Here is a 26,535-nt window from a genome sequence, read left to right on the forward strand (position 1 = left end):
CTAGATAGTGATGGAATTGGTCTCTTCGAGATCCCCGAGTATTTTGACAAAGCTCCCGGTACGCTTAAATGACGAGCGCATTGAGGGCTAACATCGAAGTAGTTCCGAAATGGCACGATTGTCATCATCCAATGCTGCCCTTGCTTGAGCATGGCGCCCTTGGGGCAGATGTAAAGCCCCTGTACAGAGCGTCGAAGGAATCGTCCCACTTTGTATCAAAGAGGACGTCTTCCAAGTCTTCTCTACGCGCCTTTTCTTTCGCATAGTTAAGGGGTGTCTCGCCAAGTGAATCTTTGGAATGCATATCCAAGAAGTCTTTCCGTTGAAGGAACTCTACAAGCTCCTTGGTAAACGCACCATGAATGGCCCCGTGGTGCATGAAGGTCCTCCCGTTATAATCTTGAGCTGCTGGATCCGGGCCATCATTAAATAGATGCTCGAGAATCTCAGTGTCTGCTCCCTTATGGTGCATGAGGAGGTGGGCCAAATTTTCTCCACGTCCATTAACCCACCGTAGATCAGCACCGTTATTCATCAGTAGAAAGAATATGTCTCTCTGAACTCTTAGGTGAAATGATCCCACGTACAGGCCAAGGGATGAGTTTCCCTTCGCATCATACTGATTGACGTCGCAGCCAATCCGTATCAGGAAGTCAACCATGTTGAAGTTGGAGAAGATGGACGAGACATGATGGTGTAATGGATTTCTGCCGTGATGATCTATCGAGTACCAGAGCTTCGAAAGCGCGCCGTCACATGCTGTTGTCAGACAATGCAGGACATTTAAGCGACTATCGCGCAATGCGTAGTGGAACGGGCTCAATCCGTCGCGGTCTTCCAACAAGATATCGTGGCCTTCATCCACAAGTTTTTGGACCACCTCCACGTTCCCTTGCTTGCTGGCAAGGTGGAGACATGTCTGATGACACCCGTTCAATCGTGAGCTAACTGCTCCTTTCTCTATGAGGTTGCATAGAATCGACAGCGAATAATGCTTGCTAAAGTCTATCAAGTGCTGAGGGCAATCCCCATTAGCATTAGCGATGTTGACGTCAATGGTTTCGCTCGCGAGGAGCGTGTCAACAATGTGTGTTCTAGCTTGATCGATGGCTCGATAGATATCAGAAGCTTCCTCATTTTCGTAGTCCGTGATCAAGTCTCTTAAGGCCTCGATGGTGTAATCACCGCTCTTCCATACGTCGTCGTATTCACGGCCCAGGATGCGGCTCCTGATCGCAAGATGGAGTGGAGTATCGCCAATATCAGATTGAGCATTTGGATCGGCCCCGTGTTGGAGTAAAAAGGCGGTCATCTTTGTGCATGCGTTCAAGGAAGAGAAATGTAGCGCTGTGAGGCCGGATTCTAGATTCACGCCAGCACTTTCTCTCTCGTCCTTGAACCTCCTGTGTGTGAACATGCTCACAGTTGTGCGTCCAGGCCATGATAGTCTTCGAATTTTGACTGTCAGATCGAGACTCCTCTGAAGAAAGACTTGTGCAAGTTCTTCATCGAGGTTTCCAACTGCGTAAAGGAATGGTGTCATGTTGTACTTATCACAGTCATATGGAGGGACTCCAGCGTCAAGCAGGAAATTGACAATTTTGCAGCCACTTCCATGACCATTCTTGCAAATAGTATGGAGGACGTTTTGGTGGTCGTTATTTACCGCTCTCACGCATGCTCCAGACTCAACTAGAAGTTTTATGGCTTCAAACTGGGAGTATTGGGCAGCAATGAGCAAAGGTGTTTGTCCCTGTGCATCTTTGACTTCCAGTCCATGCTGAGGGAAGGACGAGATTAACGGAATAATTCCCCAACGAGCGGCAACATGAATGGCAGAGATGCCCGTGTCCAAATCAGCCCCTGAGAATTGTTCCAGGTGGTTGTAACTCTCGAGCCACCATTTCCACGTCGCTAATCGGCCTTGAAAAAATGCCTCGTGCTCCTTCGGAATGTTGAAGTCTGTTTGAGCTAACCTTGCATGCTCTGGCCAGTGCAGCACTGAATAACCAAGGAATCCATGGCTAGGCTTCAAAGTTGATGTATTTATTTTTGGCCGGCAATGTTGAAGAATGACTTCGATGCAGCGATACGTCAGTGTATAGTTTGCTGCAGAAGAATTGATCTCTTGCATCTCCATCATTAAGAATTCTTGCACCGATCTGTGCAACATTCGCACATGGTCATTGTCAACAACAACCAACAAATGGCACAAGTCGATGATCTCTCGCGTGAATTGGAGGCGACTACTGGAATCTGTGTCAAGATGTAGGCGACATGCTTCAGCTACTTCCCCTATTGTGAGTGGTCGCAATGCGAATGCAACAGTCTCCAAAATCTTTTTAATCAGCGGGTAATCGTCTGGGCCGCATGTTGCTGCATCGAGCAGCAGCTTCCGATACAATTTGTATAACCCTCCTGGAAGATCCTGTAGCTTCTGGACTACTTTCCTCGACTGCACCGATATCAATTCATTATGAGCTATCCCGACCCAGAGGAAGGTACCCTCGGCCTTCTCTTCAAGAATTTGGCGTACTTTCTGGGCAACGGGATCAGTGTAGTCGTTCCTTCTCGCGAGGTCCTTCACTGTATCCTTGATCATAGATTGAAGATCCTTCTTTACCTCTTCAAATGAGCCTAGATCAACATAGGTGAAGGACGATAGGTAACTCTTGAGCTCGTGATTCGGACGGCTGATAATTAAAAAGTGCAACCTGGGTGTGTCTAAGCGGGTCGTGCCTGCTTTGCTGAACGACTGGGAAATTTGATGAGACAAGGTTTGCTGTGACTTGCGGTCGCATTCGTCCAATGCATCGATGATGCAGTATATCTCAGGGCTAGTAGTTGCTTGTCCAATATCCATAAGCAACGCCCACAAGGAATCAAATGAGGCGAAAAGTGCGTCTCCTCGAACGTGATATTTTGACAAGACCCGTTTCAAGACTGGGGGGTGCTGAGTAATGATCTGATATATAAGACCTCTCAGTATCGACGTTGCCTCTCTCCGGCGTTCCGAGTCAGCTTCGCAAAAAAAGCAAGCTAGGACATTATTCCCGTCGGCAAAATAATAACTATGCGGTATTTCCTCCACAAGTGTCACGGCCATCGTCGACTTGCCAATTCCGGGGTTACCATACAGCCACAAAATGTTTCGCTCCAGCTCATCATTGCCCTTGTCTCGCTGAAACCAAGACTTGAGTTTGTCTGACTCTAAAAACCAGCTGCAAGTTCCTGGAGTACGATCCCCTTTTGTCCGTTTTATTGAGTTCATATCTTCATTAGGATCGGTGATGAACAGATTTGCGAGACAAGTTTTTTCCACCTCCCCAAAATCGGCTTCTATAAGATGATCAGTTGATGGGGATACTGCAAGGTGATGATCACATACCTTGATCTGACTTCTTCATGTCTTTCACTTGTGGAAGAAATGATAATAGTGCCTTCGCATACGCAGCTGCAGTAAGAGCTGCATAGCCCTGCCACCCTTTGTGCTTATGGGAGTCGCAGTAGTCGCAGATTCCTCGTATGACCAGACATTGAAGCTGATCCATGAGTCCGGCTGCTTCCATCTCGAAACAGAGTACAGGAATATCTTCTGCAATAGAGTCTCGCATCACAGCATCCTTTATAACTTGATTGCCAGACGCAATCAGACCATAATGAATTTGTGGTTCGCCATTCATGCGTGATTCACGCGAGACAAGCTGGTTTTTGTCACATAACGAGCAGTCTCCACTGCCTCCTCGGTGTTCGTATGCCGAGAGAAACAGCCAGTCTTCGCCTGGAGGGGAAAATTGCTTCTGGTGACGCCGCAAAACACCAGACATTATCTTGCCAAGCGGCAACTTCTGCAGCATATGGTCGCAACGTATCTGGGAGAGAGCGGCCAGCAGAGACACATGTGGCTTATTGAGTGATCCCGTGCGCTGGAAGCGGCCCTGCTGAGACGCTTTCCCATAGTCGTACTGGACCACGCCACCAGATGTTCCCATAGGTGTGCTAACGACCACATCTCCTAGACGAATATCAACATTCTTGGTAGGTACTCCCCCTCCCACTCCGACCATCAACCCGAACTTTACGGAAGGGAAGGTTTGCTTCAGTTGAGTCACCACGGATGTAGCAGAAGTTGTCCCATAAACACCGGACGGTAAGCAGACGACCACTATATTATGTCCACTCAGACTCCCAAGCGTGTAGATATTGTGGTCAGTCTCAGGTTTAGGAAGCGAATTGTGAAGGTGATCGAGCAAACATTTCGCAGCCGCCAACTCTATCGGCAATGCACATATCCACGCGACCGTATAATCATGCAGTAATACACGTCGACGCGGCCTTTCGGACATAGTGAAAGCAAACGCAGATTTTCGGTCGGCTTTTGTGGTAGAGTCGGTGTTGTGACAAGAAGAGGTAGGTATGATGTTTGAGGGTCGTCAGTTAGGACAAGAGGGAGTGGTTGTAGCGGCCATACAAAGCAGTGCAAATCTCATCAGCGCCTAAGCGCCCACGGGCTTTTCAGATCTAGTCAAATCAGCGTCGAGCATCCCAGGCGAGGCGAGTCACATGTACGTCGTCCGTAGCCTCACCATAAGGCAGCTGAACAAGCTACCCTCATACACGAATCTGATCGCCATTTGCCATTATACAATTCTGATGTAGCCCCTGAACTATCGCCTCTTAAGCGCCAAGGAAATTCTTTTTCAAGAGCCGTTTTACACCTACGCTACAGGAAAATCTAGACGTACCGCCAAGACAAAAAGGGAGGGTGATACGGAAGTACCTTGCCAATCGGACCGCTCATAATCAGCAGGGATTCGTTCCCATTGGGCTCTGCATAAGGCGGGCAGAGACCCCTGCTGCTTACACTACAAACAGGTAAGGCGCCTGCGCCGAACGACAGTGGAGGTCCGCATATCCATCCTACTAAAGTATATTAAGATCTCATCTAGTCTCAAGAGTGCCTTTCTTTTGGTCTCTCATATCACTTTGGGACTCGCACAATGAACTGTGAACCGCATATTGCTGCAGTGGTTTGTGCGGAGAATATTGCTCTCAATTACTTGCTGCATGAAGTTCCTGAGCCACCGCAACAAAAGCCCACCGAACGTTTTCGAGGCTCTGAAAAGCAGTACATACTTTCCTTCTCTAAAGAAAAGGAACTTGTGGAGGTCCTCTCCTTTCTTGCCAAAACTAAAGATGGATCGGATTATATCCCTGCCATGTGTGTCGAGCAGGACCCCAATGGTGCAGCAATGAAGTCTCTGCTGGCGATCAATAAAAAAACATATTCAGATGGGGATGGCTTACTTCAAAGTTTGAAAACTGGATTTGAGAACATTTTTCAAGTACTCAAAAAATCACTATATGGTTCGTTAGTCTCTGCCATTTGTTGTAGCGTCTGATTCGAATTTAGCCAGAACGAGGCAGCTCCACGGAGATCACGAAACAACTTCTAGAGATGATTGTGCAAATGTGCTCTTCTCGAATCGCTTCTAGATTGCGGCTCACTGGCAAAAAATGGGAAGACTCCAAAGCGTCCATCAAAGACATTCTGCAAAAAGCAACAGAAGGCACTCGGCAAATACTTCCCCAGAAGCTAATTCAGTTCAACCTAGAAGAAAGCCTGTCGATATTCAGAGCAGAATCCAAAAGCGTGATCCAGTCCGTCAACGCATGGTCCAATCATCGTGTTTCGCATCGTCTCAATGACATTGTGGAAAAGATGTATCGATTAAACAACATACATGGCTTGCAGCAACTCCTCCATCTGATTCCCTCTGGTCCCACAAAGGTGATCAAGGAGGCAGCCTTCACAGCTACTCTGCTCAACATCATTCGAAAAGTATCCAGATATAAAGAAGCCGCTCAGGTGCTTCATCGCATTGCTAAGAAGTTTCCTCTTGTCCGGAACATTGAGATTCAACTAGCAACCCTTCCCCAAGAGGCTTTCGATCGACCCCATCACCCGACGTACTCGCCGAGTCTTCCAGCCGTGCTGTCTCGTTTGGGGAAGATCAATGGTAAACAGTATAATATCTCCCAGATCTCCCGATTCATGAAAAATGGCAAGACCAAGAATCCGAATTACCAGTTCTCTGAGCAAACGAATAGAATTCTCCAAGAAGCCAAGATCCATGCGGAGATCCAGCTAATCGCCTACTGCGAAATTCAATCGCCTCCGCTGTTCCCGCGTGCCATCGCTTCCAGCAAGGATGCTTGTTTCTTGTGCCATGCATTCATCCAAAATCATGACAAGATGCACACATCACGCACACATGGAAGATTGTACCCTGGTTGGCGTCTGCCAAAGCTTTTGTCTTTCACGACGCTGGAGCACCGATTCAATGAAATCCTAGTGGACCACGCTCGACAGACTATCAGAGCTCGAGACAAAGGTCAAATGGGTGCTCACCCCTACCCGAATGAAAGTACCTTACTTCCTATGTTGGTCTCGGCGTCGACAATGAGCGCTGTACAAGATCCGGTCGAAATCACTACGGGAGCGGTGTCGCTTTCTGGTGTCTCTCCAGGCTCCAGAACCGTGGAAACAGCGGTCCCAACTGCAAATCCGCCTGGGGATTCTAAAGTATTCAGTGGCTGTGTTCTAGCGCCCAGCGACCGGTTGACTGGCATCATAACTCCGACGGCGCCATCGCCGTTCTTCCTGGCTGGCCCTCTACATATCCACCTCGAGATGGAAGGAAGTTCGACTTCCGAATCCATAACAAGGGGTCTTTCGCTCTCTATTGAAAGAACGGACGTCGAGCAGATCATAAAATTTCCTACTGGGTCTCTAATGGTGGACGTGGTGGAACTAGAGAGGGATATGACATATGCCCTCCCGGCGGACGGGACGTTCTGCCTCACAGCTCACGGTATCGCAGTGAGAATTGAGTGCAAGCAATGGAACGGGTTATACACCAGCCTTCGGGAGAGGTAAATCTTTTGCTGAAGTTAAGAAGGGACGAGCAACGGCCGTGGTCCGAGGCGGATCTAAAAGGGAGTATAAGTTCAAGGAGCTCTATTGCCTGTCTTACTATTTTTGTTTCCTCGGCTTTGTTTGCTTTCCCTCCTGTTGCTGCTCTCTTACTGTATATAGGGTCATGAAGCTGACTGCGACTGAATCCAGGTGATTATGTGCACCGACAATAACTGTAGAGTGACCTTGCTTTCAACCGCTACGTGTTGGGTCTCTCAAGCTTAATGCTGGACAAGGAACGAGATAGCGAAGGCTCGGCCTTCTGGAAGGGACACGCAATTGATTAGGACTGTTTAAGAAGATTGTTTGTCCGGAACGGCGGTGGGTGGCGACTGACCTCGGGAGGAAATACTGCTTAGTAAATCTTACTACGCACCCGTGGACCAATTGGAAATCAACCAGTCTGAATTGTTATAATGCCCCTAGCTGGCAATTTAACTAACGTATTTCACATGCGAGCTGGACACACAAGCGAGCTGGACACCCCAAAACACCATAGTAAATGCGATATATTCTACACTGATATCTCAACAACCACGGTTTTATTTTATTTTATTGCCTGCCGATAACCATTGATAAGGATTTTGAACACTGTATATTAATTTCGAAGAGATCTAAAATCTACAAAGCTGCGGTATCGAAAATTACGTTGCCAGGAGCTAGAAATATATATATCTCTCAATTATTAAGGGATAGAAATTCATTAAACTCTTCCTAGAGACTAGATGCCACCTAAAAAGTATTCTTTTATAAGGATAAGTCCCTATAACCTATGATTGTTGTGATACTATGTTGTAATTTATCGCATTTGTGTCCAGCTCGCTTGTGTGTCCAGCTCGCATATGAAATACGTTAAGTTAGTTAACTTAACTAACGTAGTTCCTAGCCGATCGGGTCACCCCATTTGAAATCGCGTATTTCTAGCCACCTACCAATAGACTACGACTCCCATAGGAGTTGGCAAAGGTCTAGGAGCAATATAGGCGCTATAAAGTGAACACGGATACGGAGGCAAAGGTTTAAATTCTTTGATAAATGACCTTAGAACAAGTATATTAAGGGCGATCAAGGCAGCGGGATGGGGATAAAGGGTATCAAAAGACCCCGGAAGAGAGGGCGGATAAGGTATCTTATAGGCGCTCGATTAGGCTGGCCGAGAAGGAGGGGGCCCTAAATTAGGATGCAGAGGGGAGCCATTTTCGGCGTCGTTTGGTCGCCAGTGGAAATAGGGGGAACAATCATTGAAGTCGAGCGTCAACAGCTGGACAAGAGGATAATAACTAACGGTGCTGGTTGGGTACAGAATAGGGGCCAGTAAAATGGAGCAGGCGGTCAAGCAACGGCTCGCTGTCCAAAGTTACGGGTGGAAAGGCGGCCGTTTCTGGCGCCAGAGGTTGTCATTTTCGGCGTCGATTTCACAGGTCCCTATATTCTAGATGTAAACAGCGGACCTGTGAATTACTATATGCGGTTAGTTTTGCCGGTTTGGGTTTAGCGCCCAAATACGCCGTCACGTAACCTACCTTCAATGCCCTCCGACATAAAAGACCCGTTTTCCCTGGTCTTCCTCCCTTTCTCTCACTTTTCCATTTTTCTGCCTCTCTATCTTACACTCATCACCGCCCCCTTTCTTTTACTCTGGCCCCCACCGACTACTGCACATTTGCTTTCAGCCCGACGCACTGCCCCTTTCATTTTTACCGGAGATGCCGCTTGATCCGACATCCGGCTTGCAATGCCTGTCACCCAGAAGCGTAACCACTGGGATGATACAGCATCCTGTTCTTTCGTGTCGATGATCCTATTCCTTCCCTAGGGCAGTGACTGAGCACCATGCTACGAAGATATCTAAGTCTCCCTCTGCCAGTGCGCCTTTTCGTCTCTGATTCCGCGGGCCTCCCTTCAAATCTGCAATGTGCCAGTATACCCTCGACGCTGCATATCCCTCTCCCGCTGTACCGCCTGAGGTTGTATTGCATAGCCCCGGCTTTATAAAATGGCTCCCGGTTGCCTGGCCAAACGCCCAGTTGTCGTTATCGTCGGCCTCTCCGATCCCTCTCCACCCAGTCGGCTGAAAACTCGAAATCATAGCTCGGTCATGTGGGCCAATAGCGAAAATGCCGCGCCCTTAGTCGATGCTGTATCTTGTGGTCAATGCGAGACTGCAACTGCGGGAATTTTTGCTAGCGAACCATAACTTGTTGTGGGCTGTGAAATGCTCAATTCTCGGCCCTTCCTGTCGAAGACCGGCTAGAGTACTTGTCCTGGATGTTTAAGGGTGCTTTATCTCATTGTCTACGCCACTGTATCAAGATGCATCGCAAACCAAGATTCAGACATTACATACGACTATAACCAGCCAAAATACCGAACTAGTTGATACTCAATATACTCCTAGTACGAGAAAAAGTTTATAATGGTCCGTAGAAGAAGTATCTTTATTAGTGAAGCTAAGGGAAGAACAGAACCTTGCTTAGTCGGAGGTAACGAGACAGTTTGTACAGAAATTCGCCGGGAGAAGTAAAGGGTCTATACAGGTGTACTGGAGCACGACGCTCAAGAAACAGCGGCGATCTTTGGCGGTTGCCACGTGATTTCCTTATGTTATATTGTACTCTGTTCTTATTGTTGGACGGACATGTTCATTTGAAAGTAATATATCCATGGTGTTTTCGGGCGCGCGGAAAAGGCAAAATGAAACGACCGCCTTCCTTAGGCTTATTATGGCAATTTGGAGCTATATAGCGCGTGAGTAGTGTACGACGGTAGTTTAGTCACGGTATATACCGTTATAATTTGCGTCTGTAGGTTGGTTTGCATATAGGCAAGAGTAGTCAAACCTAATAAAATAAGAAACAACCCTATTGAGCTAATAGATGCTACCTATAAGGCTCGTTAGTGCCTGGCAGCTGTGAGGCGCGGATACTACCAAAATATTTTGAAAGTACTTGTTTGTATATGCTATAGCCTTATATATATGATCTAGGCCCTAATTATTTGGGTATAAACGAAGCTAAGACTAGCCAAAGCGACGATCATAAATAAAGAAAATAAAGTGTTACGGTTCTTCTACTTTTTTTGGTTAATAAAGTATATATAGAAAGGCAGAGCGACCAGTTGAAGCGTACCGATAGGTAAATAGAAAGTGATAGAATGGCAATTGTTCCTATAAATAGTAAGGTAGATATCAAATGGGTTATCTAGGGTTGTAAAGTAGAAACATATAGATACTAGTAGAGGTTAGTGTCGCGCTCCTTCTATTTCACTATACTTACCTCATTTAAAATGAGTAAAAGAAGTATAATGCCGATTTCCTGCCGTAGTATCGGCAAAAACTGATCTGATATACGGTTAGAGAGGAAATTGGGTTCAGCGAAGTAAGCAACCTGCCGTCCTTTAGGTTTACTTCTAAAAACGCTAGTAGAATGGAAGCGATTGACCCTAGGAAGACGAAACTACCTATAAAAGCTTGACTAGAGATAAGTGGTTCATTGCTCAGTCTTCGTAAGCTCATAGCCTTGATCGACAGGAGCCAGAAAGTAAGACTTGCTCCGTAGCAAATCGATGCTATTGTCGACGTAGTTAGTTGAAATATCAGCTCGGAATCCATTTTGTGAAGTTCGATAACCTGGTTAAGACGAATGATATATCTATATCGTTGTTTAAATAAGACCAAGCCTTTACTAACACAAGTATGCAATATCTGGCTTGAATAATTCTCCTATATTACTCGGCGTGCACTAGCTATATTGACTATGCTTTCTCTAACTGACCCGAAGAGCAAGATAAGCCACTAACTTACGTTTTCTAGTATATTACCCCTCCCTCCCTATTATCCGCTTAATCTTATCGGTCGGTATACGACTAAGCAAAAACATGTTGCTATGACGCCCTAGATAGAAAACAATTTGAAGCCGTCTAACGTACGGGTTGGGAGTCGGTTATATGTTTTCAACCCCTTACAAATTTCGGGGTTAGGACGTACTAAAATTGTAACTTTGAGACACTTTCTAGATGATTAGCTGGCTCTTACCGCTTTTAAGGATAGATTATTCGAAGCGGAACTAAACCATCTATCCCTAGAACTCTTTCGACCTATAAGCGTAACGGACCTATATCCTTTTTGACCCTATTGTTACGGACCTATCCGTCACCAATCAGTGGTGACCCACAGGCACACCAATGGGCCATCAAGAGCCAACCGATCGGAATCACGTGCGGCGCATCCGGCAGAAGAGGGTTTTGCCAGAGGGCAGCCATTACCGGCCCTTGCGGGGCAAATGGCAATTCTACCTCATAACAAATACCGATCACCCGTGACCGCCTAGACCACGTGACCGTGACTCCTGCGTCGACTCCAGGAGTATACGCAGAAGTATACGGTGACTCCCGAATATACTCCAGGAGTATATCAGGGAGTAGGAAACGAAGGATATATAAGGACACTCCCTCATGTACTTAGTTTAGTTCTTCGTCTTCAATCATACATTGTTACTTGTGTTTACCTTTTGGATTACTGTGACTCTTTACTTGATTATAACTTGACAACACTCACGAGCAGACCAATACCCCGGTATAGATCTACTCGGCGCTCTACCTGGCATCAGTTCCTTGATCGCTCAAAAGGACTTAGGCTACTATAAGGCCCTGCGCGGCATTAGCTCAGTTGAGATCCGATCATTGACGTTGGACCATTCGAGGAATATTAAGGCAAGTATACCCTGAACCCATCTAACCTAACTGTGACCAGTTAGCTAGTGCGTAACAAGGCTATGAAGACTAGTGGTTCGGTAAACCGCGTAGGTTTGCGCGATATAGAGTGGTAAAGGTTCCTATACTTGCGAAAATTAGCTTAGACTGTTAGATAGTCTTTTCGTCGCGAAATAGTAAACCTTACGTCTTGATTTATTCGCCGGGATATTAAGGTCCCTAGGGGATCGATCTACTTGGTTGTGGGTAAGTAATAGGTACGGCAAAGTCAGCCTTATTGCTGCTCAGAACATCGCGAACGTAGGTGGTAGTTATCGAAGCGAACAAGTTTAGGAACCAGAGTTAGTTGGCGGGGTTGCACGAGAGAGCATCATATGATCGATACAGATAAGGTTGGGCACCTTTTTCGTGCCTTCTGTTACCAATTTATCACGTGCTTAGAGACACGTCATTAGTATAGAGATTAATATGAACCTGTAAGCCACACAATATAAAGCAGAACGCACAACGCTTATCTTATAGTGCTAGCAAATTAATGGAAACGTATCTTGCGCGAGATGTAAGTTAAAGTGATATCTTACCTTACGCTAAGCTTAAGTTCGACACTCACCTTAAATGTTTGTGTAGTGGTCGATTAAACGGCGCCATCGCTAGCTGGTGTTAGTCTAGATTGTACTGGTCAGGGCCAACAGTTAGAGCAAGATATGTAATATCCGCAGGATATACCCCATATACGTAAGTATAGTATGTAGGTAGGCGGCGATGATTTGAAAAGGAGCAGGGTAGCAACGAAGGTATAAATAGGAGCAGGTGCAATCCTTTATTACTCTCTCAACTACGATAATCATATCTTTCGAGATTCTCTTAAATGCAATGAACGCCATTAACGGGGGTAGTTCCTACCACAACCCTTCTCAGATATCTCTTCTAGATATTTTCTTCCCTAGTCTTAGTATGGTCTCTGCTTCCGCACAGCAGCTCTTTGCCGGTAACCTAGACAGCTACACTCGACTTCTTTGTACTGTAGGGATATTCGTCCTCTTCACCCGCTATGCAGTCCGCTACGTCGGGGAGCTAGTGAGAAGCTACTTCAGTTCGTAATTCTTCCCTTGTGATGGGATAGGTCTGACAGTCCGCAGCTTCGACAATCCATGTCTCGTATTATGACGAAGCGTACGACATGCTAGTCGATTGGATAGCTCACCAACCGTTTGTCCGCAACGCTCACTCAATAATCGCTCTTAGATCTCCACAGCGAACAACCATCCAAAACCAAGCAAAGAAAAAGCCATTGACCTTTTCGCCTTAGGATGGATCTTTCCCTTTCTGGTATAAGGGACACCTACTCATACTTCACTGTGCCGTCAAAGACCACCGAGAAGACATCTGCATCTCCTCCATTAGCCTTTATCCAAACATTCTCAAAGAGCTCGTTGAAGAATGTCGAGGAAATTATCTTAATAACATTGACAAAAAGATCACTGTCTTTGAGCACCGCGAAGGGGACTGGAAGAAAACCAGGTTGAGACCAATTCGGCCCATCTCTACAGTCATCATGGACAAGCAAGTACAGGATGACCTTTTGGGGGATGTGAAGGACTTTCTGGATGAGGATACCCAAAAGTGGTATGCTGACCGCGGAATTCCCTACTAGCGTGGGTACCTTTTATATGGACCTCCTGGAACCGGAAAATCCAGCTTCAGCCTGTCCCTAGCCGGGGAATTTGAACTGGATATTTATACGCTTTAACTGTCAGGGATTTCTGACAGCAAGCTGATGAAGCTATTTTCTGAGCTTCCGCCGCACTACATCATTCTCCTAGAGGACGTGGACGCCGCTGGGATGGGGCGTAGGGACGACACCGATACAGACTAAGAGAACAACTCAACATCTGCAATCACCCTATCCGGTCTTCTGAATGTTCTTGATGGTATATCGTCTCAAGAAGGTCGGGTGCTTGTTATGACGACCAATCATATCGAACATCTGGACGAAGCACTCATTCGGCCTGGCCGCGCAGACAAGAAAGTGTATTTCCAGCTTGCTGATAAGAAGATTTCCACTCAACTTTTTCAACACGGTCTTCAAGCAGACGGCAGACCACAAGGAATCAAAGCATAAATTCGGTGATGAGACGATTGAGAGACTTGCCAACGACTTTGCTTCCAAGATGCCAGATCAAGTTTTCAGTCCAGCTGAAGTTTTGTCGTTCCTATTGGAGCAGAAGAACTCGCCTTTTAGCGCTGTGACTAGTGTTGAAAACTGGGTAGCGAAGACAAAGGCCGGGAGCCAACTGAAGAGAGAGGGCTCCTGGGTACAAGAAGGACATTAAGGAAGAGAGAACACCTGCGAAATGGAGAGGCAAAGGGGAATAACACCGCGACAGCATTTGGTTTGAGGACAGGACTAGCCAAACCTATGTCGCTATTTGGATGTTGATTTGTTGTTTGAGGCGCTTCACTATTTTACTGGTTATTTCTTTGCCCTTTAGGTACTTTGCTACCCTGCCTGTCTTTTTCTTGGCCTATCGATCTTAGGCCCCCACTCTTTTAGTTCCCATACTTTCACTCCTTGATTTGAACACATTTATCAACCTACAACCTGTACTAGCCAGTAGGCAATAGCTTGGAGTTTTGTATAGTCGTCGTTTTGCTACCCCCGGTCGCTGCAGAGTCGGTCGACATTTCAAAGTAGAGCGGTGAAAGTCGATGATCAAAGCACGCCCAAGCTCTTCACTCCAAAGGACATTGTCTCGCCTAAGGTCTTCATATACTATGCCGAGGGCTTTGATTTCCTTGTTCGATTTGTGAATCTAACGCTGTACTCCCTCCCCCCAGGTATCACGAGTGATCTGAAGGTATAGACGTAATGTCAACTAACCCAGTGGTCTATGGGTCTAAGGGCCGTCATAAGCAGACAGCAGTTGAGCTAGACAGGAGCTTTTTTCTGCTCTTCCCCACCCCGACGCGATGACTATACCGTATGCTGCCAGAGGTTGGTTCAAGAGCCCGAGGGCGCTTTAACCATTTCACTTCCTCCAGGTCAATAACGAATAAACGAACACCCAGGTCATCCCACAGCATATTGCGCCACTCACTATCGCTATAGACAACTCCATGCGACCGGAGCACGGTCAGAGCTTTGTCGCGCTCCTGGTACAAGAATCTGGAATTCTCATCGTTAATAACATGCTGAAGCCGTTCTCCAGACCAGCTCAGTATCATCATCTGCGCCATTAATTCACCATGGTACCAATATGAGACTCGTGGCGTAAATGTCCCAATACAGACGGGAATCTGTTTTCCCTGCAGGCTCCTGAGAGAACGATAATTGTCTGCCTCTGCTTTAATGAGATGTTGCTTGTCCGCCGTGGTAGCCTTGATTATCACAGTGTATCCGTGTAATAGAAGAGTCGCTTTGATAAGGTAACCCGTCCGACCACAGACGTGAAGTTGTTCAAACCCATGGTTTCGGTTTCGGGAAAGTTGACAGTGAAGCTGGCGTGTGAACTCCTACGGTCCCACGGAGTGTCTCTGGCCACCGTGAAATTTCCAGTTGGGACATTCTTTATCCAGAGGATCTCGGTTGACCATACCGCGGATGCAGGCAATGGTGCAATATGGTCGCGTAGATTGCCCATCTTTTTGAGAAGTCTGTTTGTTGTTCCGGCCGGCTTGTGTCCCTTCGCTTCCTCTAGCTGATTGAAGCTTGCCTCGGCCACGGCTCGATTGGCTATGCGAGGCTGCTGCGGCGGATGGCGAATGGGATTCTTGATCACTCCCACTGCCTTCAGTCGACGAGTGCTTCGGTATAGACGCACCTGGTTGACATTAAGCGCGAGAGCGGGTGTTGTGTACTTTCCGGTCTCGTTTCCAGTGCGAGGGCCGATAATTAGAGGCCCGCGGGTCTTTACGGAGAGTTTCGGGAATTTCTCTCAACACGTCTAAATATTCAACCTTCCAGGTCGTTAGCTTATCGTGTGCTGCATCGTGCCACTCTTGAGGCGGAGCTTCGGCGGCCAGCGCTTGAAGGGTGAACGCAAGCACCTGGCCGATGGCGGTACGGTGGAGGCGCAATTCATCGTCCGCCTACACGTCTTGATTTGGGATACACAAGAAATATTGAACAATTGTAGGATCATCCTTCGGGATATAGAGGAAAACAAAAGCCTCCCCTATACAGATGTAGCCGTACCGAACCCCACTGTCGATCATATATAAGAATATTTGAGTGACCACGGCGGCGATAAGGCGTGTGGCATAAAATTCAAATGTGTCGCCTTCCTAGTCGATGACATCGTGAGCCAGGTCTATCTAGTGTAGACCCGCCACCAATTCGGGGATTGTCACCTTATGCGGCGCTTTGAACTCTACTGCATATACCGGTTTGTGTCGCTTGTTGACCACACTGTGCACGCAGAACTGGTCGGCGCGCCGATTGCGCCTTCGGGCAGTGCCAGCGCTCTTCTGCCTCTGCGCCGCTCCTCTCCCCCTTCCTCTGCCTCTCCCATACCTGGCGTTCGCTGGTCGTTGAGGTGTCCGTGCATCCTGAAGATTCATTTGCTCCAAGCTGTTCTCCAGTGAAGTTTCCGATGGGTTCGAGCGGTCATAGAAGGTGACTCGGCCCTGGATTTCAAACTCTTGTCGAAGGCATTCATCATCTTGCAATGCCTTAATGACCATTTCGACAAAGTTATCCACCGTGTCTCGCTCAAAACTCCGAAGAGAGGCTTCCGAGTAAATCGGCCGGTTCTGGGTATTCGTAACGACATAATCTATTTGGGTATCAGAAGGGAAGAGGGGGCGCGAGGTGAAGGCACCCGTGCGGTCGAGTTTCCTCCAGACTTGCTCTTAGAGTTGAGGGAAGTTAAGCCAAGGGACTATGTTCTTAGGGTAAAGTCGGTTCACTGGGTTGGTCGCGTCGCCCTGAGTCGTGAGAGTTGCATCCGTCTCAACTCGGATCGCTTGAGACAGAGAGTTGTGGCAGCGATCGAGAAGGGTGAACAGTGTGTTGGGCTGCACATGTCGTTCCGCCTCTTCTCGCGCTTGTCTTTCTTCCTCCTGACGCCGCTCTGCCTCTTCTCGCGCCTGTTTTTCTTCCTCCTGGCGCCGCTCCGCCTCTTCTCGCGCTTTTCTCTCGTCTTCTCGCGCCTGTCTCTCCTCCTCAAGCTGACGCCGTAGCTCGGCGATTGTTTCTTTTATGCCTTGTCGAAAGCAGTTTCATCAGACAATCGACTAAAACAAAGTCGAGGTGGATACAGCAAGGACCCTGCCGTCTGAGACAGGGGAACAAAGGAGATTACGCACCAGGATGTTTACCAGCTTACTCAACCTACTCACCCCGTGACTCGCTTGAATGCCTGAGGCATCAACCAGTTTGACCTTTCAGGCAAACTTTCAGGATGGATACAACGCGTCGACTCCACGTTTGCGCGATACCTGAATTGGTCTCGTTAGTACTTGAAGATTCGGCCTCTTTCCAAATCATTCAATAAGTACAGTCCCAGTATGGAGGATCATTGTCTCAGGTTCTTCACTCGCAAAGCCCCTCTTCCTTAATCCAATCAAACCGCCCGCTGTGCAAGGTATGTTGCGTGATCTTCCCGTAAATATAGCGTGTACAAAGCTAGCAGTCAGCTAATATCCTCTTTTTATATGTAAATAGTATGGGATTACCTGCATTAACTCCATACATTTTGATATCTCTGTGTACGTCCAAGGCATTAGGAACTTCCTGTAGTTACTAGCAGACCTCGTGGAAGGTAAAGCGAGATACCTGTACTGTCTTCGTAATTATATCTCTTATCAGACAATAGGCCTTATGGATGGAAATTTGGCTAGAGACGCCTGGCAAGGTATTTATAGGAGAAGGGGTTTGCTTGATATCGATCATCTCTTATTGAGGTTGATGGGAGAACGGATAGGCCCGATCAACCATCCGCAGGAAAAAAAGGAACCCCCAATGTGACAGTCACCCCCATCAAAAATCAAATTTTCCACCATGTGCCGAGCGAGATTTTTATAACGCCAGTAGTTCAGAAACTGTGGTTTCTTTTGGCAATTAAGTGCGTACATAAGGTATGGGATGGCTCCCTTGATATACTGGGTCAAGACATTCCGTAAAACACAGCATACAAACGACTGCCATAAAAACCATGATCTTCCCGAGGCACTCTCATATATCAGAGGGATCACGGATAATGTTTTGCCTATTTGGGTCTAGTGGTACTCTCAGCGAGAACAAGAGATACGCTAACCATATATGGACACCCATGTCTACCAGTGAACCACATGAGAGAACGAGGATAGTAAGTTCAAGTTCTCCGGTCTCGCCCGAGGGCTCGGAATGGAGCGGAGGTGGTCCTTGCAACCAGGCTGAACTAATTTCGGGCCAGAGACCTGGGGGGTGCGAGAGTATTAGGAAAATGCACGGACCTTATGCCTAGGTGGGGAGGGTAATGTTGTTTAACCAATCCTATTCAATCAACCCAATTTCTTTTTAGAGGGACAGTGTCTAAACAACCTTCTCACCACTTTCAACGGACGACCCTCATTTTATACACTTACTTGAATTTTAATTGCTACAGTATCACAACCTCTGTTTTTCCACTATCATTTGTTGAACTTACAATTCCTGGCCAGCTCCTTAAACCGTAGAACTAATCGGAATCACCATATGAGTTGACCTATGAGGACCTCTCAGCGCACTGCACGAGTATGTGCTGGAGATAGCCAATAGATTTTGGACCGATGGTATGGTGTGCACTGAATCGGGTGCCTTCTTCAACGCCCTCGTTTACTCTTTTTTCCCGGTCCAAAGACGAGATGCTATACTCTTGGAAACATTCGCAAGGTTCTGCACTTATCACATCGAAGCAATGGTAAAAGGCGGACTATCTATTCGGAGTTCCGGATCACCTGCTGCAGGTCTATGTAGTTCTTCTGGCTCTGTGCTTTCCTGCGCAGGATTTTTGACTTGATATTTTCGGATAACGAGAATTCGCAGTGCTTTTCTGCCAGGGCAGATAAACGTTCCAAATCTTCGAGAAGCTGTGTCTCCTTAGATAGAGACTCTATACAATATCTAGCCAGCTCCAAGGACCTCTCTGGCCACTTTACTTGGGCTGGATTGATGGCTAGCGGTCGAAAGCGTCGTCCCCGAGAAGCAAGATATCGTTCGAACCGGTGATAGTCCATTAGACACTCGGCAGCAGAGCTTTCATAAAACCTATCTTATGTTAGTGTCATGTTCTTCCCGGTTGTGTGCTCATCTACGGGCAAACTGGACTCACGTTGCGACCCCATCCAAAGGCATTTCCACTCTCGAAAATTCCACCGCTACTTTTCGGAAAAAGAGCCAGCCAGTCAGCAACTGGTAAGTATGCTCTTGAATGGACTCCGGCCAAGTCTGTCAGTCATGAAAAAAAGAACAGTAGGCCTCAGAACCACCTACTTCTTCGAGCTCCCGGGGGAGAGAACTGGGCTGTACGCTATCGTCGAAATTATACAATACATTCAGTTTGAAAGTTTTCATGAAGCCGGCAGCCACCGTTGCCATGAAAACACAGGCATGCATTTTACCGTCGGAGAGGTGGCCTTCCCCAATTCACGATTTCCTTGGCTTTATTGTATCGGGCGGGAACTCCGCTTGACATAATGTGATGGCCGTCGCTTAAATCGCAGTAGTAAGTAGTTATCTACGAGTTATAGACTGGAAATGTGGAATCTATTTCGTAGTTACTGACGGCAGATCACTCACGAGATTGCGACGACTAACATATCTAGAAGAGCAGATCAAGTTTCCTGGATTGCATGCTTGCATGTTGATCTAGAGCTCTCAGTAACTTGGTTACGTTTCCGCCAAAACAATTTCATTCTCGCGATCGCTTTATGTTGTGGCATTTTATTGTAGAGTAGGTTCGAGTGGCTAGCAATCGCCGTCTGAAGCAATGCCTGTGACCAAGCAAGGAACAGAGTCTATCGCCTCATGATGTTTAATCGAGCCGACGAATCATAGAGTGCTCATCGGTTTCGAATGAGAAAGTCTATGGAGAGTTAATCATCTTTACACCCAGGGTTGAACACCACAAGAGCCATACATCCCTGCACACCTAAGAAAGCAGCTATAGCTTAGTCTGAATGAACCAAGTTCCCTTTCTTCGTCTATTAGCATATGTGTCTAAAATACAATCTATAAATAAGAGGGCTATAAGCCCCATAGAGAGATATCCCCATACGTAGTATATATATACTTTCCAACGACGAGAGTACAGGACATAGCCTGCTTTGACTCTAAACTAAAACCGCCCTCAATGCCTAGACCCTGGGGTAAAAAGCCAACACCGCCCATTGGTATGCCAAACTCCTTTGTATCGTAACGCAACAATGCAAAATGACAACCATCTCAAATATCCTGCGCGTCCAACGCCCACACCTCCCAATTCTGCAGAACTTCCCATCCTACCCGTCGCACACGCCGTCTCCACACAAACCCATCATCGGTTAAGGTGTACGGGCAGCATGCACCGCGGAAAACCGCAACATCCTCACTTTCGTCGCGTCTATCGATGTACCCGTAGGTTTGTGGTCTGGGAGTTTCGCTCTTATCTTGATCGCGTAATCGTTTCCCTAATGTTGATGGCGGTAGGGGGCTGTGTCGTGTACCAAGAGGATTCGACCAAGATGGTATATGTGTTGTCTGTGTATCGGGTGACTTACGGGCGACAACAGGCTGGTATGGTGTGCAAAGTCCAGCGGAGTTGGTACCTTGCGTAGGAGTGGGGCTATCTGTGGTTATCTCCAGGGATGCATTATCGCCATTTGTTCGTGATGACCATTCTTGTTTGGTCCCGGGTGGGATGGGGTCTTTGTAGAAGTCCCGCAGTTCCCAGGCTTTCCAGCCCATGCTGATGAGCTTCACGTTTCCGTAGACTTGCTTGTTTCCGAGGTCATAACTCAACATTTTGCTCAAGATTGAGTCATCGATGTCTACCACTTCTGCAAGAGTCTTCGCATTCGCGATTGTCTCTTGCATCGCCTTGATATCGGACATCAATGCAACTCGTGGTGGGGATAGCTTTAGTGTAGAATTCGCAGGTCCAATTGTAGACTGTCCGGAAGATTGGGGTATGAGAAGTCGGATTGCTTTCAATTTCCGGAGGGAAGGTATTAGTAGACCCAGTGATTCCATGCTGGAGAATTCGGTGGCGAGGGCGAGCTGTTCCAAGTTCGGACAGCTGTGGACGAGTCGCGCGGTCATCTTGGTGGAGAGAGGCCATTTGGATGGGAGAAGGAGGTGGCGCAATGTCGCGCCATGATTTGTGGTGATGTGTGAAAGGTAGAGATCTCGTACGCTAGCTATAGCGTTGAGCTGGCTAGCTGGAGAAGCAGAAGTGATAGAGGGGTTGGTTGCGTTTCCACTGGGCGCACCAGACAAATAGTGTCCGGATGTTGGGGGCGTGAGGGCCGATGAGATCGCGCCCCCTCTGGGTTGTGGGCAATTGAGCAGGTCACTTGATTCCGATGTGACGTTGACAAAGTATAGGCGCTCGAGTCCAGAGAAATTCCCGATGAACTCCGAGTTTCGTTTTGACACTGCATCTAGTCGAAAAGATTTTATGCGGAGCTTGGCATGGGGCGGCACTGTCGGCCAGCTGCTCCCGATAAATGTATTGACCAGACTAGAGCCATCAACACCACTGAGGAATGTGACATCTTCGACGGTAGTCGGATCGAAAGCGAAATTGAAATCTTCGGTGTGGAAGGCATATAGATTCTGGAACGACATCTTTTTAACTGCCAGGGGCTGCTTACTTGCGATCAGCTTGCGGAAGTAATCATGCAACGAGACGCTAGGCTCGTGTACATCTCGCATCCGTGGCGACCAATGTAATTTCAATTCGCGCAGTTTCCTACTTTTACAAATAAGAGTCGCAATATCATCGGGGTAGCAAAGCGGGTCTATATGGGTGATTTTCAGACATCGCAAATGGGGCATGCCCGGAATCACGAAAGTGGGCTGTGGATGACGACTAGACGGAAACCGGATCATCAGGGATGTGAGCTTCGGCAGCTGTGTCAAGCCTGTGATAACCGTGTCGAGCATTTTGGTGTTCAATTCCCAATAGAAGCTTTCCAGATTAGTCATGCGATCGATCGCAGCGCGGGCGGCGATGTTCAACAACATCGATGCGTCGGGCACCCGGCCGACTCGGGCATGCTCCTCCAACTCATTTTCCTTCCATTCCCCGCGTAGTGTTATTGATCGTACTAGGGTCGCATAAGATCGTGTAATAATCGCATTCAATCCCATTGTGAAGGGACTGGCGCTCCCGATTCCTTCTGGTTGTTCACCACGATAACGAATCTTGTCGTAGGAGGTCAGCGTTAGGTTCCGGTATAGCTGTGGCAGCGCCATATAGTTGAGGACCCGACATGTTCGACATAGCCGGGCAAGATCGCCTGTGCTGTCGACCTACGATATGTTAGATATGTGGAAGTGCGACATGTGTGGAGCTCCCTCTCACATGTGACACAATCTCCGCGATGAGATTCAACGGCACAACCATCAACTGGGCACCTCCAGGTGGTTCAGTTATACTCGCTCCGAACATATTTCTATTGATGATCGCCATGATGCGACATTTAATGTAAGGTATCACATAAAAATACAAAGGGTATGGGGAAAAAGGGCAACGGGATGGTGACTTTCCCGGTGAAATTTCGTCTCCACTTTTGTAAGCCTCTTGGTAAGCCACTAGGAGCCAAGCAGAGATCGTTGATTGTCAACTAAAAGTACTAAAAGTAGCCTATACAGACAAAGTAGTTACATAGGCCTGGGATATGCAATATAGTATTATATTCAGTCTCAAAATTATAATGGGTATCTTTCTAAGATGTTGAGATTCTACACCTTTCCAGCAAATATCAAATCCGTATACTTCAATTCCAATGAAAATGACCAAAAATGACCAAAAATGACTGCCTGTCAGGGGCTGATCTGCTCACCCTCAATTAACCATGCCCAATCATGTGGCATCTCACACACGCTATGCCCAAAAGTGGCGTTCTATGAAGCGCCATGCTGTTCGCTGGAAGGTCCGTGCTCAGGGTGGGATTCGGCATCGGGTGGCCCTAGTCTGTTCCGCTGACACATCGTTTCTTTCTTCCGAGTATGTCGTATCCGTCCAACTTTGTTAGTCGTAATCTATGACATGATCATTGCGATCATTACGATCCAAATGACTGATATCCTCGTTGACTAGCGCCGCAGCTTCCGGTTCATAGTGTAGGACATAGTCTCCACCTCCTCGCTCTACGTCTGCCTCCGTCCATGGAGCAGACGCTTGTGGTCGAGAGGAAATCACCCGCACAGGTAAGTTAGGACGGTTGGAGGGCGTTTCATGATGTTGGGGGTGTTGCATTGGCCGGCTCTCTCCCGGTGGCCGGGTGTCCTCTAGCTGTCGATTTTGTGGTGACCACGTGTGTTGGCCGCGACGACGTGCTGGAATAACAGTGACTGGTAATGGGCCGTCGGCGTTTTGTAGTTCAGTGCCCAGTCGTCCTGCCACTTCAAGTCACGGGAGAGCAATTCTATGGGAATACCCTATTCAACGCACCCACAGCACCCTCTTGTGTTCATATCTGTTCTACGAAAGAGGCCTGGCAGCAACTTGACTTTAGTATCCGAGAATGTTTATCAGAGAGAGAGTGTGCCACATTGGGTGTAGGCTATTACTGAATTTAATAGATGGTACACTGAATAATAGTTATATGTATTGTAGACGGAATTTTTGGTGCGGTAGAATCATGGTAGGAAACAGCGGTGACTGACAGGGATAACAGACACTACACTGCCTGTTTTGGTCTAGTGGCACTCTCAACGAGAGTAGAGATACGCTAACCGTATTTTGACAATCCTAGTTCTCCAGCTCATACTATGTCTGCGTGGTTTTTTACCATGACTAGATTTCACAAATTCTATAACCGAGATGAAGCCGGAGGTTGCATTCATCTATCAAACCAAGTTTTATTACGCTTCCAGGGCCTATCTATACGGTGGGAAAAGTTTCGAGGGAAGCAAGCAGACATTCACATTGATAATGCGTTCGTTGTATAACTAGTGAACCACGAGAGGATAGTAAGTTCAAGTTCTCCGGCCTCCCCCGAAGGCTCGGAATGGAGCGGAGGTGGTCCTTGCAACAAGGCTGAACTAATTTCGGGCCTGAGACTTGGGGATTGCGAGAATATTTGGAAAATGCACGGACCTTATATCAAGGTGGAGAAGGTGATGTTGTTTAACCAATCCTATTCGATCAACCTGACTTTTCTACAGAGAGAAAAGCGTCTCACCACTTTCAACGGCCTCATGTTTTAAACATTTGAATTTTAACTGCTACAGTATGACCAACTCCGTTTTCCCGCTAACCTTTGTTGGACTTAGAATTAGACAGGTCTTTATGTCTCCTGGGCCAGTTCATTTAATCTGATCAAGAGACTGTTATCAATTAATTGAGAATCAACGGTAGGTCGTGACAGCGCTCCCTCAACTATCTCGGCCCTCACAAACAAATAAGGTGTGGTGTTGCGCTGCACTCAGTTTGCAAGTCTATAGGCGCAACTACTGTATGGAGTGCAATGCTCAGTTTCGGACCGGCTGAATTATTACCCGGCGACCACCTTCCGCCAAGCAAGAACCTCACTTTTTTGTTCCCCTGGATGTTCTTCGTTCGAAACGTCACTCAGAACCCTTCAATCATTCTTGCGATTCACCTTAACTGAAACTGACGACGATCATTATATGGCTCGCGAAGGCTTCTAGAACTTTCGAGTAGTAGACCAACCACGCATTACACTTCCTGCGCCTTACTCCTAGAATAGCAACCCAAGGCCAATAGAGAACGCTATTCCATTATGTTGAGGGTAAGTGAACAACAGCTCATATAATTCGGCATGGTCACGTGTTGACCCCCAAGATCGTGCTAGCCTTTAACGAGAGAACTCATATGATCTTACCGAATATTCGATACGGTCACGTGGCACCAGAGTTGCCTGGATGGCTTAGCTTTCTGGCATTTACAATGACCTATACACAGGAAGGACACTAGTGAACATCGGTAACAGCAGCAATAAGCGCAGTTCCTTGTTTGCTATACAAAACTTGAACAGAATCAATGGGCCCAGGCACCAGGCACGGCGAACCCGAAGCACAGGTGGCAGTAAACGGGTCGTGCGTGGGCTTTAATACACGTGACGCCAAGACCGATCACGATGAGCGAGCGGCCTAAAACGGCGTCAAAAGCGGCCGTTTCTGGCCTCCCATTCACCGTGTCATCCTTAATTGTAGTATTCCTTGACACGGCAAATGAGAGGCTGGAACCGGCTGCTTTGCGGGTTGTCACGTGATCTCGATCCGTTGGCTCTCGATGGCCTATTCGTGTGGTGAAGCATCTGGTCCGGTTGGTACCTGATAGGTCCATAACAGTATAGTTCTAGAGAGAGAAATTATTAAGATCGATATAATAAAAACCTTAGTTTAAATCCTAAACTAAGTTTCTAGCTAGCTATAAAATCAATTGAATTTATAAGCGATATATCGTTTAGAGATAATAAGGATAGGAAAAGCTCCGAGGGTTATATTTATAAGTATCGAATATTAAGTCCGAATACATGGTAGAAACCAGGTAATATACCGGAAACATCATGTGACATGAGGTACCAGGCATACCATATAAAAGTGCATATTACAGTTAGTCATCATTGTCCGCACAGATTGTTGAAATGGCGGGTTTTGTCATTTTAGTTAACGTATTTCACATGCGAGCTGGCCACACAAGCGAGCTGGCCACCCCACCTAAAACGCGTCAATTAATTTAACCACTGCTTCTTCAACCACCCACTATGCCACCAATACGCTCCCGAAGCTCTAAAAATTTAACAGAGCAAGAGGGTAGGATCTTACTAGCTATCCAGGCTTTTAAGAATCAAGAAATCTCTTCAATTCGTGAAGTGGCGCGCCGTTTTAATATTCCAAGATCTACCCTTTCTACCTGGCTTAATGGTATACAAAACCGCGCGAATTTACACGCTAATTCATCTAAATTGACTGGAATCGAAGAGGAATCTCTTGAAAAATGGATTCTCTCTATGGATCTACGTGGAGCAGCCCCCCGGCCCTCTATGGTACGAGAAATGGCAGATCTTCTTCTTCAAAAGCGTGGAACTACCCCGGTTCTTTCGGTCGGCGAAAATTGGGTTACGAACTTCGTTAAAAGGCGTCCTCTCCTCTCTTCCCGATTCTCAAAACGATATAATTACGAGCGTGCGAAATGTGAAGACCCTAAAATCATTAGGGAGTGGTTTGATTTAGTTCAAAAGACAATCCTTCAATTTGGAATCGACCCCGACGATATCTATAACTTTGACGAGACCGGTTTGCAATAGGATTAACTGCAACTACGAAGGTTATTATAAGGAGTGAATACTACGGTCGGCGGCCGGTTTTACAACCTGGAAATCGAGAGTGGGTGACTGTTATTGAGTGTACGAATGCTTCTGGCTGGGCCCTTCCTCCGTGTATGATTTTTAAAGGCAAAGTCTTTATTAAATCATGGTTCGACGGCCTCCCGGAGGATTGGCGCTTAGAAGTTAGTCCTAACGGCTGGGCCTCCGATGAAATTAGCCTTTGTTGGCTTGAAAAGCTCTTTATTCCGACTACTTCTTTACGTACGAAGGGGGGGTATCGACTTTTGATACTCGACGGCCATGGAAGTCATTTAACACCTAAATTTGATGAACTCTGTGAGCAAAATAAAGTCATACCAATCTGTATGCCAGCGCATTCATCT

The 26,535-nt window shown here is 47.1% G+C and overlaps 8 protein-coding genes across 8 annotated transcripts; 5 read left to right on the forward strand and 3 right to left on the reverse strand.

Annotated features, from left to right (window-relative positions):
- Positions 1-124: 124 nt before the first annotated feature.
- On the reverse strand, positions 125-4,346 carry N7537_010351 (uncharacterized protein; the record flags this gene model as incomplete). The annotated part of the gene is made up of 2 exons (XM_056901405.1): positions 125-3,339; positions 3,821-4,346. 2 exons carry the CDS (start codon positions 4,344-4,346, stop codon positions 125-127), a joined length of 3,741 nt encoding a protein of 1,246 aa, XP_056750073.1.
- A 1,112-nt stretch (positions 4,347-5,458) lies between these two features.
- N7537_010352 (nucleic acid/nucleotide deaminase domain-containing protein) lies at positions 5,459-6,940 on the forward strand (the record flags this gene model as incomplete). Its single annotated transcript, XM_056901406.1, has 1 exon — positions 5,459-6,940. One exon carries the CDS (start codon positions 5,459-5,461, stop codon positions 6,938-6,940), a length of 1,482 nt encoding a protein of 493 aa, XP_056750074.1.
- A 2,035-nt stretch (positions 6,941-8,975) lies between these two features.
- N7537_010353 (uncharacterized protein) lies at positions 8,976-9,176 on the forward strand (the record flags this gene model as incomplete). The annotated part of the gene is made up of 1 exon (XM_056901407.1): positions 8,976-9,176. The coding sequence occupies one exon, from the start codon at positions 8,976-8,978 to the stop codon at positions 9,174-9,176; it is 201 nt and encodes a 66-aa protein (XP_056750075.1).
- A 3,386-nt stretch (positions 9,177-12,562) lies between these two features.
- On the forward strand, positions 12,563-12,998 carry N7537_010354 (uncharacterized protein; the record flags this gene model as incomplete). Its single annotated transcript, XM_056901408.1, has 2 exons — positions 12,563-12,782; positions 12,829-12,998. The coding sequence occupies 2 exons, from the start codon at positions 12,563-12,565 to the stop codon at positions 12,996-12,998; spliced, it is 390 nt and encodes a 129-aa protein (XP_056750076.1).
- Positions 12,999-13,244: 246 nt separating this feature from the next.
- N7537_010355 (uncharacterized protein) lies at positions 13,245-14,022 on the forward strand (the record flags this gene model as incomplete). Its single annotated transcript, XM_056901409.1, is given in 5 exon segments — positions 13,245-13,315; positions 13,344-13,396; positions 13,447-13,539; positions 13,567-13,720; positions 13,731-14,022. 5 exon segments carry the CDS (start codon positions 13,245-13,247, stop codon positions 14,020-14,022), a joined length of 663 nt encoding a protein of 220 aa, XP_056750077.1.
- Positions 14,023-18,586: 4,564 nt separating this feature from the next.
- On the reverse strand, positions 18,587-19,265 carry N7537_010356 (uncharacterized protein; the record flags this gene model as incomplete). Its single annotated transcript, XM_056901410.1, has 3 exons — positions 18,587-18,917; positions 18,982-19,097; positions 19,143-19,265. The coding sequence occupies 3 exons, from the start codon at positions 19,263-19,265 to the stop codon at positions 18,587-18,589; spliced, it is 570 nt and encodes a 189-aa protein (XP_056750078.1).
- An 828-nt stretch (positions 19,266-20,093) lies between these two features.
- On the reverse strand, positions 20,094-22,373 carry N7537_010357 (uncharacterized protein; the record flags this gene model as incomplete). The annotated part of the gene is made up of 2 exons (XM_056901411.1): positions 22,216-22,373; positions 20,094-22,163 (listed from the first exon to the last, which is right to left on the reverse strand). Exons 1-2 carry the CDS (start codon positions 22,321-22,323, stop codon positions 20,094-20,096), a joined length of 2,178 nt encoding a protein of 725 aa, XP_056750079.1. The 5' UTR covers positions 22,324-22,373.
- Positions 22,374-22,708: 335 nt separating this feature from the next.
- Positions 22,709-24,065, forward strand: N7537_010358 (uncharacterized protein; the record flags this gene model as incomplete). Its single annotated transcript, XM_056901412.1, has 3 exons — positions 22,709-22,883; positions 22,954-23,063; positions 24,024-24,065. 3 exons carry the CDS (start codon positions 22,709-22,711, stop codon positions 24,063-24,065), a joined length of 327 nt encoding a protein of 108 aa, XP_056750080.1.
- Positions 24,066-26,535: the final 2,470 nt, after the last annotated feature.

This window comes from Penicillium hordei (assembly GCF_028827395.1).
Source record: "Penicillium hordei strain IBT 12815 chromosome Unknown utg000005l_segment0_segment0, whole genome shotgun sequence".
Lineage (NCBI taxonomy): Eukaryota > Fungi > Ascomycota > Eurotiomycetes > Eurotiales > Aspergillaceae > Penicillium > Penicillium hordei.